Below are 17,243 nucleotides of genomic sequence, written 5' to 3'. Positions count from 1 at the left end.
CCAGAGCTATGATAACATAGTATTATGACGTTGTCCTTTTTTTCTTTTTTTTGAGAAAGATTTATGTAATCAATAGAGGACGACGGAATGGTCCACAAAATGACAATAAAAACGGCAGATTTGAAGCTCTTTTTTGTCGCCCCGTCAGAAACGCGCCTCTGCAGTTGGCGCGGACACTCCGCACGTCTCGACGAACAACAGATAAGCGACTGGGAGTTGCGTACGGCTCGCGTCAAAGTTAACTTGAACGCCACTCCAGTCTGCGAAGCGTGAAGAGATCCTAGCAGAGAACAACGCATTCATAACGAGGGTCATCCCCTCTAAGTGTAAACACCGAACACCAGTTATTTCTACTAAGCACCACCAGGGTGCGCACGCCGGAATGGCGTTCAATTTAACTCTGATGCGAGCTGTACCATGCATGTCATTTTCCAGAACCATATTCTACAAACGTGAGACGTACCTCCATGATGAACTGTCCCGAGTATGTTCCCGTCATTGTTGAACTCTGTCCAGCGGCCAAGATTCCAATGGCCCATATGTACAGGGGGGCCATGCCGAAAGCACAACCAAGGAACACACCCTAAGCAACAAACGAGTCACGCGTAAATGCTAGACGAAGGAAATCAACCAAAAACCCAATAGGTGTTCATGTCCGGGACACTTACGCCTTTGTAGATGTCAACGTCAACGGGGTCAGTATTGTTCTGAAACGTAAACGATGCTTTCCGTTATCGAATACATCAAATACATTTCTCATAGGCACATACCTGAACCATAGGCTCATAGAACAGTGACTGTTATATGGCAACTTGGCTTATAGTAATACGCCAAGTTTCACTCAATTTACTCAAATTTTTTATTGAACAAACATTGAATTAATGAAAAAAAAAATTCAAATTGGGAGTAGGTTTATACGTAAGGTGCGTCAGGCTATATGTGAGGCGACATGCTGAACGTGACGCGGGGTAGGACTGCGGATAATTTCGACTACCTGGGGTTGTTTTGACCGAAGGATTGAAAAAAATATATTGATGTCGTTGTAGAGCTAAATAATTCATTGTCCTCCGCTTCTTCCGCCTTCGGACGTATTCGGGTGAACGAGATGAAAAAGTGGAACAGAAATCATCATCGACTCCTGCTGGTCTCAAAGGTCTCCTGGAGGCCTCCGTGTAGGCGTACCGTATTTTCACGCGTATTAGCCGCGGCTTATGCGCGATTTTTTTTTCTCACGGGCGCCCTGCGGCTTATCCACCGGTGCGGCTTATCTGATGACTATTTTTTTCCTGGTATTTTCCCCATACGCCGATTTTAACGAAAGGGCCGACAGTGCCTCTGTAACAGCACTGCCCTGCAGATGCACGAACAGTGCGTAACAGGGACGGGTCCACATTCGAGTAGATTGATCTTCCTGGTGCATTCCCCCAAGCAGCTTTAAGGAAAGTGGTGACAGTGATTCACGTCTTCTGGAAGATCACTGACCCATCAGTCCACGAAAAACTCCCCACAAGGGCACAATCCAATCTTGGTAGAACTCCAGAACTGACCTCCTCTGTTGTACACTGTGCCGATCCCGGAGTATGGACCACAGGGTTTATGGCCTTCTCTATGGTCTCCTTTGTCGCACAAATCAGTCGTCTCGTATTGCCCGCGGCTTATCTGCGGGTGCGGCTTATCTGCCAGAAAATTTTCAAAACGTCCCAAAAAAACGCGTCCTGCGGCTTATCTGCGGTGCCGCTTATACGCGTGAAATTACGGTAATTAGAGAGGGAATATTACTCACTGCGAAAACATCGTAGTACTCGGTCCCGCTGCACATTGCCCTCTAGAAGTAAAAGGGAATTGAAATTAAACAGTGAAAGGGGCATAGCATATTTGTTTCATTATTCGTTCTCCTCATTTCGTATCTTTTGTCGTTGTAGCTCTCTCCTAACTGTTTGCCGTGTGGCACAGGCTCACGTTGCAGGGTCTCACAGAGCTCACAGGTATCTGCTTTCCGAAGACTTACCAAAGGGGACTCATCCAACTAACGGGGCACGCACTCATTCTCTTCACATGCTTTCCTACGTTTCTTCGCATGCACACACACATACACACAACACAAGCAGAGTTGTACACGTTACTCGAAAAAAGTAATTGATTACAATTACTGTTACTACTGCGAGAAAAGTAATTCTTTACCGTTACAAATTACTTCATCAAAATTGTAATGCGTTACCGATTACAAATGTAACGCGTTACTTTTAAATTGTGGGCCATATCAAAGCCTACAAGCAGTGAATGCAACCATGCAGCTCTTGTTGCAAATTCCAATATGAGACACCAACATACATGGTAAGTGAAATTCACAAATACATTTGAAACCAACGTACAAAACACACACACACTTTGATTATAGATTTGTATACGCATTATTAGCTTGCTGAAAAGGGTTTCCATTGTTGATGGAAAGTTAAAAAAGTAATCGATTACTCAGTAATTGATTACCGAAAATTGTAATCAGACTACTTGGAAAATTACATGCTCACAAAATTAATTGATTACGTTAAAAAATTACTGAAAAAGTAATTGATTACTAGTAACGCAATTACTAGTAACGCGTTATGTACAACTCTGAACACAAGCTAGAACAAGTCACAACACCGGTCCACGCCGAGACTGGGAGGTGACACGGGTTCGAATCCTGTCACACGGCTGTGCTCTCTGAGGTTTTCCCTGCGTTCTCCGAAGACTTTCCAGAAGAATGTTGGCACAGTTCCCCCTGAAGTCGGTCCAGGACGCATACTAACCCCCCTGTCCCCCACTCCTTCCTGCTGTCCTCTCTCCATCCGTCCACGTCTGTGCGTCGCTCATAGCCGCAGTTGCTTCGCGGAGCTAACACGGAATTTAAAAAAAACACGTCACAACAATTGACCTATTTCACAACTATGCGCATGCGCTGCGACCTTGGTGCGCTGGACAAGGTTATCTCCGTATTCAATAGATGGCGCTGGGTGTGGTCGACGGGAGTAGATGGGAGTGGGGATCAGTATAGGGACACAGCACCAACTCGTCGGCTCCACTTCAAGACCGGTTTTGGTCCTTTATGCTGCCCACGTGGGCTTGTTAGGATACGACGCCGTTAGGATACGGCGCGAATGCGAAAAAGGTCTGTTATTTTCCATCATGCGGTACTCGGTCGCACGCACTCACCTTCAGCCCTCGCTCGCGGCGCTGGATAGCGGTTCATGTAATACTGTGTCAACTTGGGGGGCGTGGCCCTCACTCATTAGGAGGTGTGCACTGGATGCTCTGTGATCATTTCTTACAGATATCGAGGCGGAAAAAGTATTTTGAGCCTTTCCATTTGGGTTCGTTTAAGCAGCAAGAGTTTCTCCTCACGGAATCAAAGCTGCTGTTACCTTGAGAGGAATACAAAAGGAACGGGATTCCTCCGTTGCACCGCTCATGTTTTATGTGCGAACGAAACCGCGATTCACGCTTTCCCTCTCCTTCTCAAGAATGAGGAGGGGTCTGTCATTGGTCTCCTCAAATAATTTGTCCAATCACCGCGCGATATCGTTTGCGAGGGAACAAATGAGATGTCAGAGTAGCACAGTTGAGAATACGTCACATTGCGCTTATCTGTAGCAAGCTCCCTTCGTTCAGAGCACCACTTGAGAGAACAATTAGCACCGCGCGGTGCGCCACGTGGTGTCTCCGGTCAATATCGTGGCATTTCTTGTACTGGTATACACGTGTAACACTTCTTGTCCCTAAAGAGACGGTCGCATCCGGGAACCCATCCATGAAACCGATACCACAAGGTTTGGCATTGACCGACAATCAACCCACCAAATTTCCTCGTGCGAAAAGTGCTTACATGTTAAATCAACCAATCAGCGCTGCTTCGGCGGCCGCAGAAACTCCGGCGGCGTGATGTCACTCCCTAAGCGGAGGAGTGAGAGAACGGCATTCCGAGGAGGAAAGGCGCCGTCCAGACTCCCCGTAACTCCATGACACGCCTGCACAGCCGCGGCATTCCATTCTTAAAGGTCACGCCATCATTGGTTCTTATGGAGTGACGTTTTCTCGTCTTTCCAGAGAGAAAGTTCCGGGATACTCTCAACATCCGACGTCTGCTCTTGTCAGGTATACCGTGGACTAACAGTCAAACTGCGGAACTATTTCGCGTGGTACTTTCGATACCGTGGTCAGTCGTCCAGGAGGAATAAGATGACACCACAGACGGACCCTCTGTTTACAAGCATGTGACGTCACGAGAAGACCAGTTCGAGATTATATTATGCTGTGGTGGGCAAGAATCGGGAAAAACGCGTCGGCTGATAGGCTGATAAAGCTGATAGTGGCCACCAGCGTGCTTTGCGCGGTGGCGTTACGTAATCAATGACGTAAGGGCGCAAGGTGTCTATAGTTTCGAAATCGACTGAAATGGGCGCGATCGACCCTACGCGAGGGGAGGGGGAACAGTTGGGGATGACAGGGGACGACTATGGTGGAACAGCAACATAACTCAGGCTACAACGGAACTTGGATGACACGCCATATCTATCACAAGAACTGCATGTACTCACCGCATCTTCATTGGTTTTGTCATAGAGGCCGTGTGCAAAGACACCGATAACGAAGATGTTGATCAATAACGAAATAAAGATAGCGATGCTAGCTTCGATGAAGAAATATTTGTTGGCCTCCTTGACATCTTCCTTCTTGCTGCGATCCACGTCACGTGACTGCAAGAATGGAAAAACAGTTTCCTTTATAATGGCGTTTCTTGTCTTATATCCCCGTTACACGGACAAACTTCGACGACCCTTCAAACCAACTGCAACGCAAAACGTGCGTAGCGCCATCAAGCGTGTAACGTGGCGAGTTCTAAAAGGGCCAGGTCCCCCAAACTCACCTCGGAAAAGCGTGCAATGAAGAAGGCCGCCACTAGATACCCCACTGTTGCCGTTCCGGATCACTTCAGCGCGCTAAGTTTAGCGGCAAAATGTTTTTGTTGTTCTACTCTTGTTTTGTTGTTGAATCTACTCTTTATATGTCCAAATAAAACGCGTATAACGACTTTCTCTGTCGTGTTTCACTTTTTGGTCCCGTTTTTAAACGTGTTGAGCGATCGGAAGGATCTAGTGCACGGCTGCGTGCATCACATAGCGCACCTGTCGTACCAGGCGCCGCAGGCGCTGCAGTCGTCCATTTCTTCTTCGGTGACTTGGCCTGGCTTGGATTGTGCTTCAACTGGATCTTTAGCGCGCTACAATCCACGCAAGCCAACGTCTGGTAACAATGGGGTATCTAAGGGCGGCCTCCTGCATTGCACGCATCGGGATAGGAACAAATACATGGGAAAATGGCGACCTTGGGGGACCTGAAAAGGGCATTGAATCCAATGCTGCGTGACAGGTTGACACGACACAAGCTCGGTGGCAGTACGCGAGTTTTTAATGGCAGTTGGTTTTCTACGGTCGTCGAAGACTGCCCGTGAAACAGGGGTAAAGGCTCTTCGGATCAACAAATACAGTTACAGTGTGCCACCGCAGATCCTCGTGTCTGTTGCTTAACAAATACTCCAATTCCCGCGCCACGGGGGCAGCGACAATGACAGCTTTAATGGCATTTGCCTTAAGAGGACTGTAAAACGAATGGTAAACCTATAAAAATTGTGTGCTTTTCCGAAAGCTAATAACTTGGACGCTTCAGATACACAATAGCTCTGCTGTACATTGAGCATTTTTTTAGCAACGTAATTTCAAAGATTGCTGCGCCAAGAAAAATTTGCGGCTCCCACGACGCAGCAACTCTGGGACGACGCGCGCGCCATCTATTGAGAACGCAAGCAACGAGGCTAACCAGATGGCAGGTCGTGGCCAGCTGCAATGTGCGCTTCGTCTTCGAACGTGCACGGTTGGCGCATCCTTGAACACGCCAACGTAAACCAGACATCTGTAGAAATACCACCTGGTTGCGAGGGTTTGCACACAGCAGCAATACCAAGCGACTTCTATAGCATTCATCTTCTGGTCACTACTGACGCTGGGACCGTGGGTAGTGGCAGATGAGCAGACGACGCGGAGATGCGGAGTGAGAGAAGGGCCAACAGATGGCGCACATCCAAAGATATTCGTACAGGTTTCAACAATTTAAACGGAACTGCAGAAGGGTTGCTGTTGCTCTTCAAAACAGGTCCAATGCGAAAAAGTAACTTGTGTCAAATAGGTTACGTAGCACTTCAATATCACGTGGGATCTGTCTGCCAATCCGCGACTGCCTCCAAAGTTTCCCTTGGCGGACGTCTGCGGACGGGGCGATCGCGCAATTCGCAATCTTTGAATTTCGTTAGTATGAAAAGTATGAAGGATTGGGACGGGATGACTTGTGTGCGTCATCACAAAGCCAAGTTCTGCCCGGTGGTGCATAACAAAATGATGGTTGCATTTTCACTTTACAGCCTATTCACTGTTATTTCCTGTATAATGGGTTTGCCACAAATCATTCGTCCATGCAGTGCCTATTCTCGCTCCAATTATTTGCGCAGACCACGAATTTTGGTTTGCGTAAAACCCCTACCGTACAAAAAAAGATATTTTCTTAAATTTTAACTGATACACCTGCATCTTTTCATGAAACAAACATCCGAGTTGTTAGGAATTTTGTTAGTTGTTATTAATTTGTAGTTGTGAGTTAAAGACGCGCGGCAACGCTAGCGGAAGAAAATGTCCTGCGTGTTGGCTTCTTATGTTGAGCGCACGTGGTATTAAAACACATTAAAGTCGGTTCACACCAGTGGCGTAGTGAAACGGGGTTCAAATCCCCGCGAAATCCTACCTTCGGTAGTGCATTTGGGAGAAGGAGCACGAGGGTGAAATCCTCCTCCACATGTAAAATTCCCGAAATATGATTCTGGTTCCTTCATTGGTTTACACGAAAAATCAACAGAACATTATTACGTTTCGAAATATTAAACATTCAACATGTAAGTTACGTTTTATTCTTGAACAGTCGTATCGCATCTATTTTAGTTGCATCATCTTCATAGAGTTTCATGTCATTAAAGAGGAGAGTAAATCATGACATTCGTGATACGAATGATAGTATACCGTAATGTCGTTTTTCGTGCCCATGTAGCATGGGTTAACTCAGTCAGACCAGTATGTCTTTCATAGTCTATCAGTGCGTTATTGTTTTTCCACTTTACATTTATGTAGGAGATGACTGAACAAATAGGAACAGGAACCATACCAAATGTTCAGACCTTGCTTTAGCAAAATTTATGGGGGGAGCTTCTACAACTCCTGTAAGACAAGCACCTCTCACCTTGACAAGAGCAGAATGCAAGAAGAGGTTATGGGGCATGATGATGGCACCAACGATGCCTACTGCCTGTAGCAAAGCGCTGTTATTACAGCCAGAGCAGTATGGATAGAAGAGCCCTTTTACGACTTGCACTTGGTCAGGCTGTACCATAACATACTGAAAAAAAAAAAGGTAGGTGGAATATGGATCAGGATTACTTTGCGTCAGTACGCAGTTTGCACGTCTCTTCAATGGCACACATTAATCTACTACATACAAATATTTTGAGAACAGACTTCTCCATGTCTGTAAACAAATTACTTCATAGTGTTCGACAGGGCCACCAATTTGGTAGAGTTGAACTGGGCTCGAAGCTAGGGGCGAGCAAGGTCGCGACCGAAAGCCACGGTCTTGAAGGGATTACGATGGGCTCTGAAAGAGACGTGACCGTCGGTCCAACTCTTCTTTCAATAGGAGCCAGCGAACAACTGCCCCATTCGTGGAACCCAGCCCTCCTCTACCGATTTGTTTCGGTTTCAGTCTGTCTACCAACGTCATGATGACGTTTCTCGAGTAGAGGTCTATTCGTTTACAGCTGCCGACATGCCAAAAAAGAGTGTTGTCAGTTCGTGTTGCTGTCTTCACATAGTGTATAGCTGCAAACAGGGTGGTCCCCTAGATGCTTGAAGGAGTATTGAAAATATGTACATATAACCAGCAAACTTTTCGTCCCATGCTTATTTTTCAGAATCTTTATCGAGGCTGGATAGCGAATATCTTAAATTGTTTGCTGCGTCTTTCTGCATAATTACTTTAGAAGAAAATGCTTTTTCAAGCATAAGCAACACAAGGAAGGCACGCTTCTTTAAGACTCCACCCATGAAAACATTGATTTTGCCAAGGTAGTTTATGTCATATTTCACCTTATTATCGCCGCATTTGAGCAAGATTATGTTCTCCAGTTCTGCTTTTCAAGTTGAAAAGGCTTTCTTAAGAATTCAGTCCCTTACGCATAGTCCCTTACGCATAGTCCCTTCGCGCAAAGACAATATGCATTTTTAGCTCAAGAAAAAGCATGACTGGTCATGCACCTCGAGATACCCACCTCATAGCCGAAGGTGACAGCCATGACTGTTATGAGAAAACCAAAGAAGGCTTCAAGCTTGCGCAAACCATACTTGTCCAAGAAAAGGAAGGTGAAAGTGTCCGCTATTGTAATGATTACGCCAGCGTAGAGAGGAACTCTGAAAAGAAATCACACCCACACTGTACACGATCTGTCACGACTGAAGCTCAGTGGTCTGATTTATAGACCATTTGATTTGGCCACATTAAAGGAGCGGAGCATATCGCTCCATAAAATTTTTGTTTCTGGCCACGGCAAGTGGCGCACGAAAACAATGATTGCAGATTACACTCTAGTGCGTGCAAGTGGTCGTTGAATTATGAATTTTTGATTAGTACATCTTGTACAAACGCTTTGGCACCTGCAAGGGGCCCTAAGACAATGATTATCATTGATATCACGGGGTCATAAGATTAATGTGGGGGCGCCTGATGGGAGTGAAGGTCAGGCAGCTCCCTCTCTGCTGCTTCATGTTTGCCGCACGTCCATGGCCACACACTCAAGACCACGTTTTAAGGTGCCCCAAAGCGCAAGAATTCCCTCCCACCACATAATAAATCATTGGGTGCAATACAAAAGGATTTTTTTTTGAATTCCTTTGTAGCGCCATAAAGCAACTGTGGCTAAGAGTGGCGTACAGATGTGGACAGATGGAGGGAGGGCAGCAGGAAGGAGTGCGGGACAGAGGGGTTGGTGCGGGTCCTGGGCCGACTTCAGGGGGCGCTGTGCCGACATTCGTCTGGAAAGCCTTCGCAAAACTCAAGGAAAACCTCACACAGTAAGTCGGTGGCAGGATTCGAACCCACCACCTCCAAATCTGCAGCACGACCTTGGCTACCATCAACGAGTGGGACACCTTCATCCGCTCAGCCATGCCGCTCGTAATATATAAGAGGAACTGCCATAATGCAATTAAGGGATTCACCAGCCGCGTCGTTCGTGGCATATGTGCCAACAAAATCGTAATTCACCCTTTCGCTCTTCTCCCTTCTCGAGAAGCTGGGCAATGTAAAGCGGCCTGTCCTTGGTCTCCTCAAACGACCTCTCCTGATGATTGGGTAAATTGTTTGAGGAAACCAATTACAACGGCAAGCCGGTTTTTGCCACCACCACCACAGGCCTCCACCACCTTGAGAAGGAGAGGAAGGGTGCAAGCATAACAACAACAACAACAACAACTTTATTTTTAAGCTAAGGAATAGGGAGTTTCATTGCCAGCGAGCGATACTCTATATATATGGTGGTGGTGACCACCATATACTATATATATATGGTGGTGGGTACTCGATATGGTGGTGGTGACCAATGCAAGCATAAATTGCAGTTTCTTTCGCTTATAAATCATAAACGAAGCAACCAATGAATTCTTCCTTTCCTACTGTGTTGGTTTCAAAGTAATGACATCTTTCATTTTGTGAGGCAAAATTTTTGCTCTTTTGTGATCCTGTAACATAGAGTGGATGACGAGCTTTACAGTTATCTGCATTACGGGTAGGAGGGACATGAATGTATTTCCATTTTCGGTTTCCAAAATGCAAAGCCCAAAACAGTCTGGCCACAACTTCTTAGCGGAGAAACCTGGGGAGAAACCAGGAGAAACCGGAGAAAACCAGAAACACAAATGGAAAAGAGAAACGGTTTCTATTTGAATTCCATCAGAACCAACAACAGAAACAGAAATATTTTCGTTTCTACTACCAGAAACCAAAATAGAAAGAGAATTCAGAGGAGAGTGAACATAACAGAAACCTATCATACGACCCCAGTTATTCCTGAACTGGAAACTCCACAAATTTCTTTTTTATATTTGGTATTAAAATATGAATTTTTTTGGAATTGCAATTTTATTGCAAATATACGAGATTAAGTGCATGACTCAAATCATATTGGATGCAGGACCCAAAGGGAAGATATTCATAGCGTATTGCAGTCAATTACAATTAAATGCATGTCAAGTACGGGTCTTGGTGAACGTGTTGCATATGCACACGTCTCAGTAGCCAGCAAGCAGTTTACTTCACATCCAGCTGTAAACGTGCACTCCAGATTAGACAGTCCAATCCAATGTGTGTCAAGCCATATCATCGTGACTCTAAATTCAATAAATTCAAGTATCAGTGCTCGAGGAGGAGCACAGTCATCGTCAGCTCTTTCGTGCCTCGAGTATGGAACAGAAATAGAGTATGTTACAGTATGACAATGACTGTATGACAGTATGACACAATATAACACAGTATGAGTGATCAAGTATGACACAGATAGTATAAGTACAAGTACAGAACATCCGATTTTTTTAAAAATGAGACCCGGATCAGAAACAGCTGAGAAAAACAAAACATCTACTTCAAGTACGGAAATGGAAACCAATACCGAAATTCGATCGGAAAAAATAAGTGGAGATCTTCAAGTATCAGAAATAGAAATGGAAACTTTATTATTTCTGGTAAGAATCTCTGGGAGAAACACTGAACTTCTGCGCAACAACTCCTTCGAGTTGAGTTGGGTTTCTGTACTTCGAAGGCTTTTGACTTGGTTGCCTTTTCAGAATGCCCAGTGATGCACTTCTGGCATCACTGCCAAATCGTTACATGTAGAACGTGTTTTAAAGTTCGTATGGAAATTAAATTCGACAATGCGTCGACATGGACATCAAACTGGACATCGCTGAACTCAACATGGACTCAAACTGGACATCACGCTGGCATATTCCTGGACATGTCGCGGGGCAGCGTGGGTCGTGACGGCTGCTAGGTGGCGCACGTGGCAGTATTGCGCGTTAGTGCACAATGTTGTGCACTGGACCTGTCGCTATACTACTAGCGCAGGTACAGAGAAGCGAGCGACGCACAGTTATTCAGTAAAGGGAGCCTGCAAATGACGTCACGAGTTTCATAACGACGTTAGAATAATTGAGACATCCGAGCAGTGTTCTGTTAAAAGTTACGCACGTAAGGTCCAAAGGCACAAAGGCAGGCATTGGTTGAGGGCGCATGACATTCACCTCTGTGCTGCACGCCTTATTCATGCAACGATGACAAATCCCGACACGCGCTGACACTATTCCTTCGGGAATCTAAACTCCTGGGCATTCTCTGATGCGTCCTATGCGCAACGACTAGTGAAGGAGCTATTCCTTCTGTATTTTTTGATAATTTTCTGTATCCCATCTGTTTTCTTCTGTTTGCTTGAAAGCATTAGGGAATAGCAAGCCCACACCGTGGCTAACCTTTCCCTTCCCTTTTTTCTTACTTTGCATTAAACATATCCCCCGACACGTTTTTTGTGAAATGACACGTCTCATTCGGACTTTATACAAAAACGGGGCGACGGAAAACTACGGGGTAAAGGGCACTTGTGTGGCAACTGAATTTGCCATCTTGCAAAAATATTTTCATTTGATTTTAATTAAAATAAATTGGATTTCTTTAATTGAACTCCAAAATTTCCCAAGTCAACCTAACGTTTTTTTACAGAATTTGAGAGCCCGTAGCGAACTTAGTCAGATCCACCAAGAAATTCGCTCGATATTGCAAATGGAACTGCCCCAAAAAAGTCCCGAAACTGAGGCTTCAGAGTTTCGGGTTTTCAACGGCGCACAAAATCAGTCGCATTGATGCGCGGAGAGCAGGACATGCTCCTGCCCCAACGAAGCTAGAACAATTTATCGCCGAACCGGCGTGCAGCACAAGACGTGCCGATAACAAGGCGGTGACATTCCACCATACGTTGATAAGCGGCAAACAAAAATGGTTCCGCCTCTTTTTTAACGCCCTCTTTTTTTTTTCGACCTTCTATCTTTCATGGGGGCAGGAGCATGTGCTGCTCTCTGCGCATCTTTGCGACTGATTTGGTGCGCTGTTGAATACCCGAAACTTTGGAGCCTCAATTTCGGGAATTTTTTTGGGCAGTTCCATTTGCAATATCGAGCGGATTTCTTAGTGGATCTGACTAAGTTTGCTACGGGCTCTCTAATTCTGTAAAAAAAAAAAAAAAACGTTAGGTTGACTTGGGAAATTTTGGAGTTCAATTAAAGAAATTCAATTTATTTTAATTAAAATCAAATGAAACTATTTTTTCAAGGTGGCAAATTTAGTTGCCACACAAATGCCGTTTACCCCGTATTTTTCCGTCGCCCCGTTTTTTTATAAAGTCCGAATGACACGTTTTTTGAAACACCCTGTATATAAAGCAAGCGCGAACATTCTGCACAAGATTACGACATTGACTTTCGAGACGGTGCAACCAACCCCTGGGTGGAGCCTTCTTTCCTTTCTGCGGTGGACTGGGAACGCGAATGAAGACAACAAAGTGGTGGTGGTGGTGGTGATGGTGAAAGGGCTTGCCGTTGTCGGCCTCACGTATGTGGGCAACGTCACGACTGACGCCCTGGGGAAAGGGAGGAAGGGAGTTGCCTCAGGACAGAAGCCGCCGATATTTCGAACAGAGACTGTTCTTCTTCTGTTCTTCTTCTGAGGCAACTCCCTTCCTACATCTCTACCGGTTCGCTGGATTTCTACCCATCTATGCTCTGGGGAAATGTGCGTCCTGGGCCGACTTCTAGGGGAACTGTGCCGACATATGTCTGAAAGCGTCTGAGGAAAACCCAGGAAAAACCCCAGACAGCACAGCCGGCACAACAAAGTGACTCAAAACGTGCCCTCATTTGTGTGCACCATTCAAAGAAGCAAACTCTTGACCTTCGGGAAGGAATAGAGACATCTCCCTGTTTGTAAACAAATGACGTCATAGTGTTCGACAGCGCCATCAGTTTGGTAGAGTTGAACTATGAGCGAAGCTAGGGGGTGAACAAGGTCGCGCCCGAGAGCCACGGTCTTGAGAGGATTACGGTGGTATCTGAAAGGGACGCGACCTTCGGTCCTACTTTTCTTTCAATAGGAGACAGCGAACAACTGCCCAGCCCTCCCCTTCCAATTTGTTTCGGTTTCAGTCTGTCTACCAACGTCATGATGACGTTTCTCGGATAGGAATTTATATGGCTTTGTGAAACGGCTGCGTTCTCCGTCCGCGCTGTTTCGTTTTCGTTATGTCCACCAACGTCACGATAACGTCATGGTGACGTTTCTCTGATAGGAATTTATATGGCTTTGTGAAACGGCTGCGTTCTCCGTCCGGGCTGTTTCGTTTTCGTTATGTCCACCAACGTCACGATAACGTCATGATGACGTTTCTCTGATAGGAATTTATATGGCTTTGTGAAACGGCTGCGTTCTCCGTCCGCGCTGTTTCGTGTTCGTTATGTCCACCAACGTCACGATAACGTCATGATGACGTTTCTCTGATAGGAATTTATATGGCTTTGTGAAACGGCTGCGTTCTCCATCCGCGCTGTTTCGTGTTCGTTATGTCCACCAACGTCACGATAACGTCATGATGACGTTTCTCTGATAGGAATTTATATGGCTTTGTGAAACGGCTGCGTTCTCCGTCCGCGCTGTTTCGTGTTCGTTATGTCCACCAACGTCACGATAACGTCATGATGACGTTTCTCTGATAGGAATTTATATGGCTTTGTGAAACGGCTGCGTTCTCCGTCCGCGCTGTTTCGTTTTCGTTATGTCCACCAACGTCACGATAACGTCATGATGACGTTTCTCTGATAGGAATTTATATGGCTTTGTGAAACGGCTGCGTTCTCCGTCCGGGCTGTTTCGTTTTCGTTATGTCCACCAACGTCACGATAACGTCATGATGACGTTTCTCTGATAGGAATTTATATGGCTTTGTGAAACGGCTGCGTTCTCCGTCCGCGCTGTTTCGTGTTCGTTATGTCCACCAACGTCACGATAACGTCATGATGACGTTTCTCTGATAGGAATTTATATGGCTTTGTGAAACGGCTGCGTTCTCCGTCCGCGCTGTTTCGTGTTCGTTATGTCCACCAACGTCACGATAACGTCATGATGACGTTTCTCTGATAGGAATTTATATGGCTTTGTGAAACGGCTGCGTTCTCCGTCCGCGCTGTTTCGTGTTCGTTATGTCCACCAACGTCACGATAACGTCATGATGACGTTTCTCTGATAGGAATTTATATGGCTTTGTGAAACGGCTGCGTTCTCCGTCCGCGCTGTTTCGTTTTCGTTATGTCCACCAACGTCACGATAACGTCATGATGACGTTTCTCTGATAGGAATTTATATGGCTTTGTGAAACGGCTGCGTTCTCCGTCCGCGCTGTTTCGTGTTCGTTATGTCCACCAACGTCACGATAACGTCATGATGACGTTTCTCTGATAGGAATTTATATGGCTTTGTGAAACGGCTGCGTTCTCCGTCCGCGCTGTTTCGTGTTCGTTATGTCCACCAACGTCACGATAACGTCATGATGACGTTTCTCTGATAGGAATTTATATGGCTTTGTGAAACGGCTGCGTTCTCCGTCCGCGCTGTTTCGTTTTCGTTATGTCCACCAACGTCACGATAACGTCATGATGACGTTTCTCTGATAGGAATTTATATGGCTTTGTGAAACGGCTGCGTTCTCCGTCCGCGCTGTTTCGTTTTCGTTATGTCCACCAACGTCACGATAACGTCATGATGACGTTTCTCTGATAGGAATTTATATGGCTTTGTGAAACGGCTGCGTTCTCCGTCCGCGCTGTTTCGTTTTCGTTATGTCCACCAACGTCACGATAACGTCATGATGACGTTTCTCTGATAGGAATTTATATGGCTTTGTGAAACGGCTGCGTTCTCCGTCCGCGCTGTTTCGTTTTCGTTATGTCCACCAACGTCACGATAACGTCATGATGACGTTTCTCTGATAGGAATTTATATGGCTTTGTGAAACGGCTGCGTTCTCCGTCCGCGCTGTTTCGTTTTCGTTATGTCCACCAACGTCACGATAACGTCATGATGACGTTTCTCTGATAGGAATTTATATGGCTTTGTGAAACGGCTGCGTTCTCCGTCCGCGCTGTTTCGTGTTCGTTATGTCCACCAACGTCACGATAACGTCATGATGACGTTTCTCTGATAGGAATTTATATGGCTTTGTGAAACGGCTGCGTTCTCCGTCCGCGCTGTTTCGTTTTCGTTATGTCCACCAACGTCACGATAACGTCATGATGACGTTTCTCTGATAGGAATTTATATGGCTTTGTGAAACGGCTGCGTTCTCCGTCCGCGCTGTTTCGTTTTCGTTATGTCCACCAACGTCACGATAACGTCATGATGACGTTTCTCTGATAGGAATTTATATGGCTTTGTGAAACGGCTGCGTTCTCCGTCCGCGCTGTTTCGTTTTCGTTATGTCCACCAACGTCACGATAACGTCATGATGACGTTTCTCTGATAGGAATTTATATGGCTTTGTGAAACGGCTGCGTTCTCCGTCCGCGCTGTTTCGTGTTCGTTATGTCCACCAACGTCACGATAACGTCATGATGACGTTTCTCTGATAGGAATTTATATGGCTTTGTGAAACGGCTGCGTTCTCCGTCCGCGCTGTTTCGTTTTCGTTATGTCCACCAACGTCACGATAACGTCATGATGACGTTTCTCTGATAGGAATTTATATGGCTTTGTGAAACGGCTGCGTTCTCCGTCCGCGCTGTTTCGTTTTCGTTATGTCCACCAACGTCACGATAACGTCATGATGACGTTTCTCTGATAGGAATTTATATGGCTTTGTGAAACGGCTGCGTTCTCCGTCCGCGCTGTTTCGTTTTCGTTATGTCCACCAACGTCACGATAACGTCATGATGACGTTTCTCTGATAGGAATTTATATGGCTTTGTGAAACGGCTGCGTTCTCCGTCCGCGCTGTTTCGTGTTCGTTATGTCCACCAACGTCACGATAACGTCATGATGACGTTTCTCTGATAGGAATTTATATGGCTTTGTGAAACGGCTGCGTTCTCCGTCCGCGCTGTTTCGTGTTCGTTATGTCCACCAACGTCACGATAACGTCATGATGACGTTTCTCTGATAGGAATTTATATGGCTTTGTGAAACGGCTGCGTTCTCCGTCCGCGCTGTTTCGTGTTCGTTATGTCCACCAACGTCACGATAACGTCATGATGACGTTTCTCTGATAGGAATTTATATGGCTTTGTGAAACGGCTGCGTTCTCCGTCCGCGCTGTTTCGTGTTCGTTATGTCCACCAACGTCACGATAACGTCATGATGACGTTTCTCTGATAGGAATTTATATGGCTTTGTGAAACGGCTGCGTTCTCCGTCCGCGCTGTTTCGTTTTCGTTATGTCCACCAACGTCACGATAACGTCATGATGACGTTTCTCTGATAGGAATTTATATGGCTTTGTGAAACGGCTGCGTTCTCCGTCCGCGCTGTTTCGTTTTCGTTATGTCCACCAACGTCACGATAACGTCATGATGACGTTTCTCTGATAGGAATTTATATGGCTTTGTGAAACGGCTGCGTTCTCCGTCCGCGCTGTTTCGTTTTCGTTATGTCCACCAACGTCACGATAACGTCATGATGACGTTTCTCTGATAGGAATTTATATGGCTTTGTGAAACGGCTGCGTTCTCCGTCCGCGCTGTTTCGTGTTCGTTATGTCCACCAACGTCACGATAACGTCATGATGACGTTTCTCTGATAGGAATTTATATGGCTTTGTGAAACGGCTGCGTTCTCCGTCCGCGCTGTTTCGTTTTCGTTATGTCCACCAACGTCACGATAACGTCATGATGACGTTTCTCTGATAGGAATTTATATGGCTTTGTGAAACGGCTGCGTTCTCCGTCCGCGCTGTTTCGTTTTCGTTATGTCCACCAACGTCACGATAACGTCATGATGACGTTTCTCTGATAGGAATTTATATGGCTTTGTGA

The 17,243-nt window shown here is 45.9% G+C and overlaps 1 protein-coding gene across 2 annotated transcripts in view; it reads right to left on the bottom strand.

Moving 5' to 3' along the window:
- Nucleotides 1-17,243, bottom strand: part of LOC135366538 (natural resistance-associated macrophage protein 2-like) — a 63,134-nt gene that overhangs the window by 20,098 nt on the left and 25,793 nt on the right. For both annotated transcript variants that reach the window (XM_064599269.1, XM_064599270.1), the window contains exons 7-12: nt 8,402-8,540; nt 7,318-7,473; nt 4,575-4,733; nt 1,784-1,825; nt 669-707; nt 464-583 (exon numbers count right to left, since the gene is read on the bottom strand). In XM_064599269.1, the coding sequence (XP_064455339.1) occupies nt 464-583; nt 669-707; nt 1,784-1,825; nt 4,575-4,733; nt 7,318-7,473; nt 8,402-8,540 (655 nt within the window). The remainder of the gene's footprint in view (nt 1-463; nt 584-668; nt 708-1,783; nt 1,826-4,574; nt 4,734-7,317; nt 7,474-8,401; nt 8,541-17,243) is intronic.

This window comes from Ornithodoros turicata, chromosome 8, assembly GCF_037126465.1.
Source record: "Ornithodoros turicata isolate Travis chromosome 8, ASM3712646v1, whole genome shotgun sequence".
Lineage (NCBI taxonomy): Eukaryota > Metazoa > Arthropoda > Arachnida > Ixodida > Argasidae > Ornithodoros > Ornithodoros turicata.
This window is presented reverse-complemented; position numbering and strand designations above follow the sequence as displayed.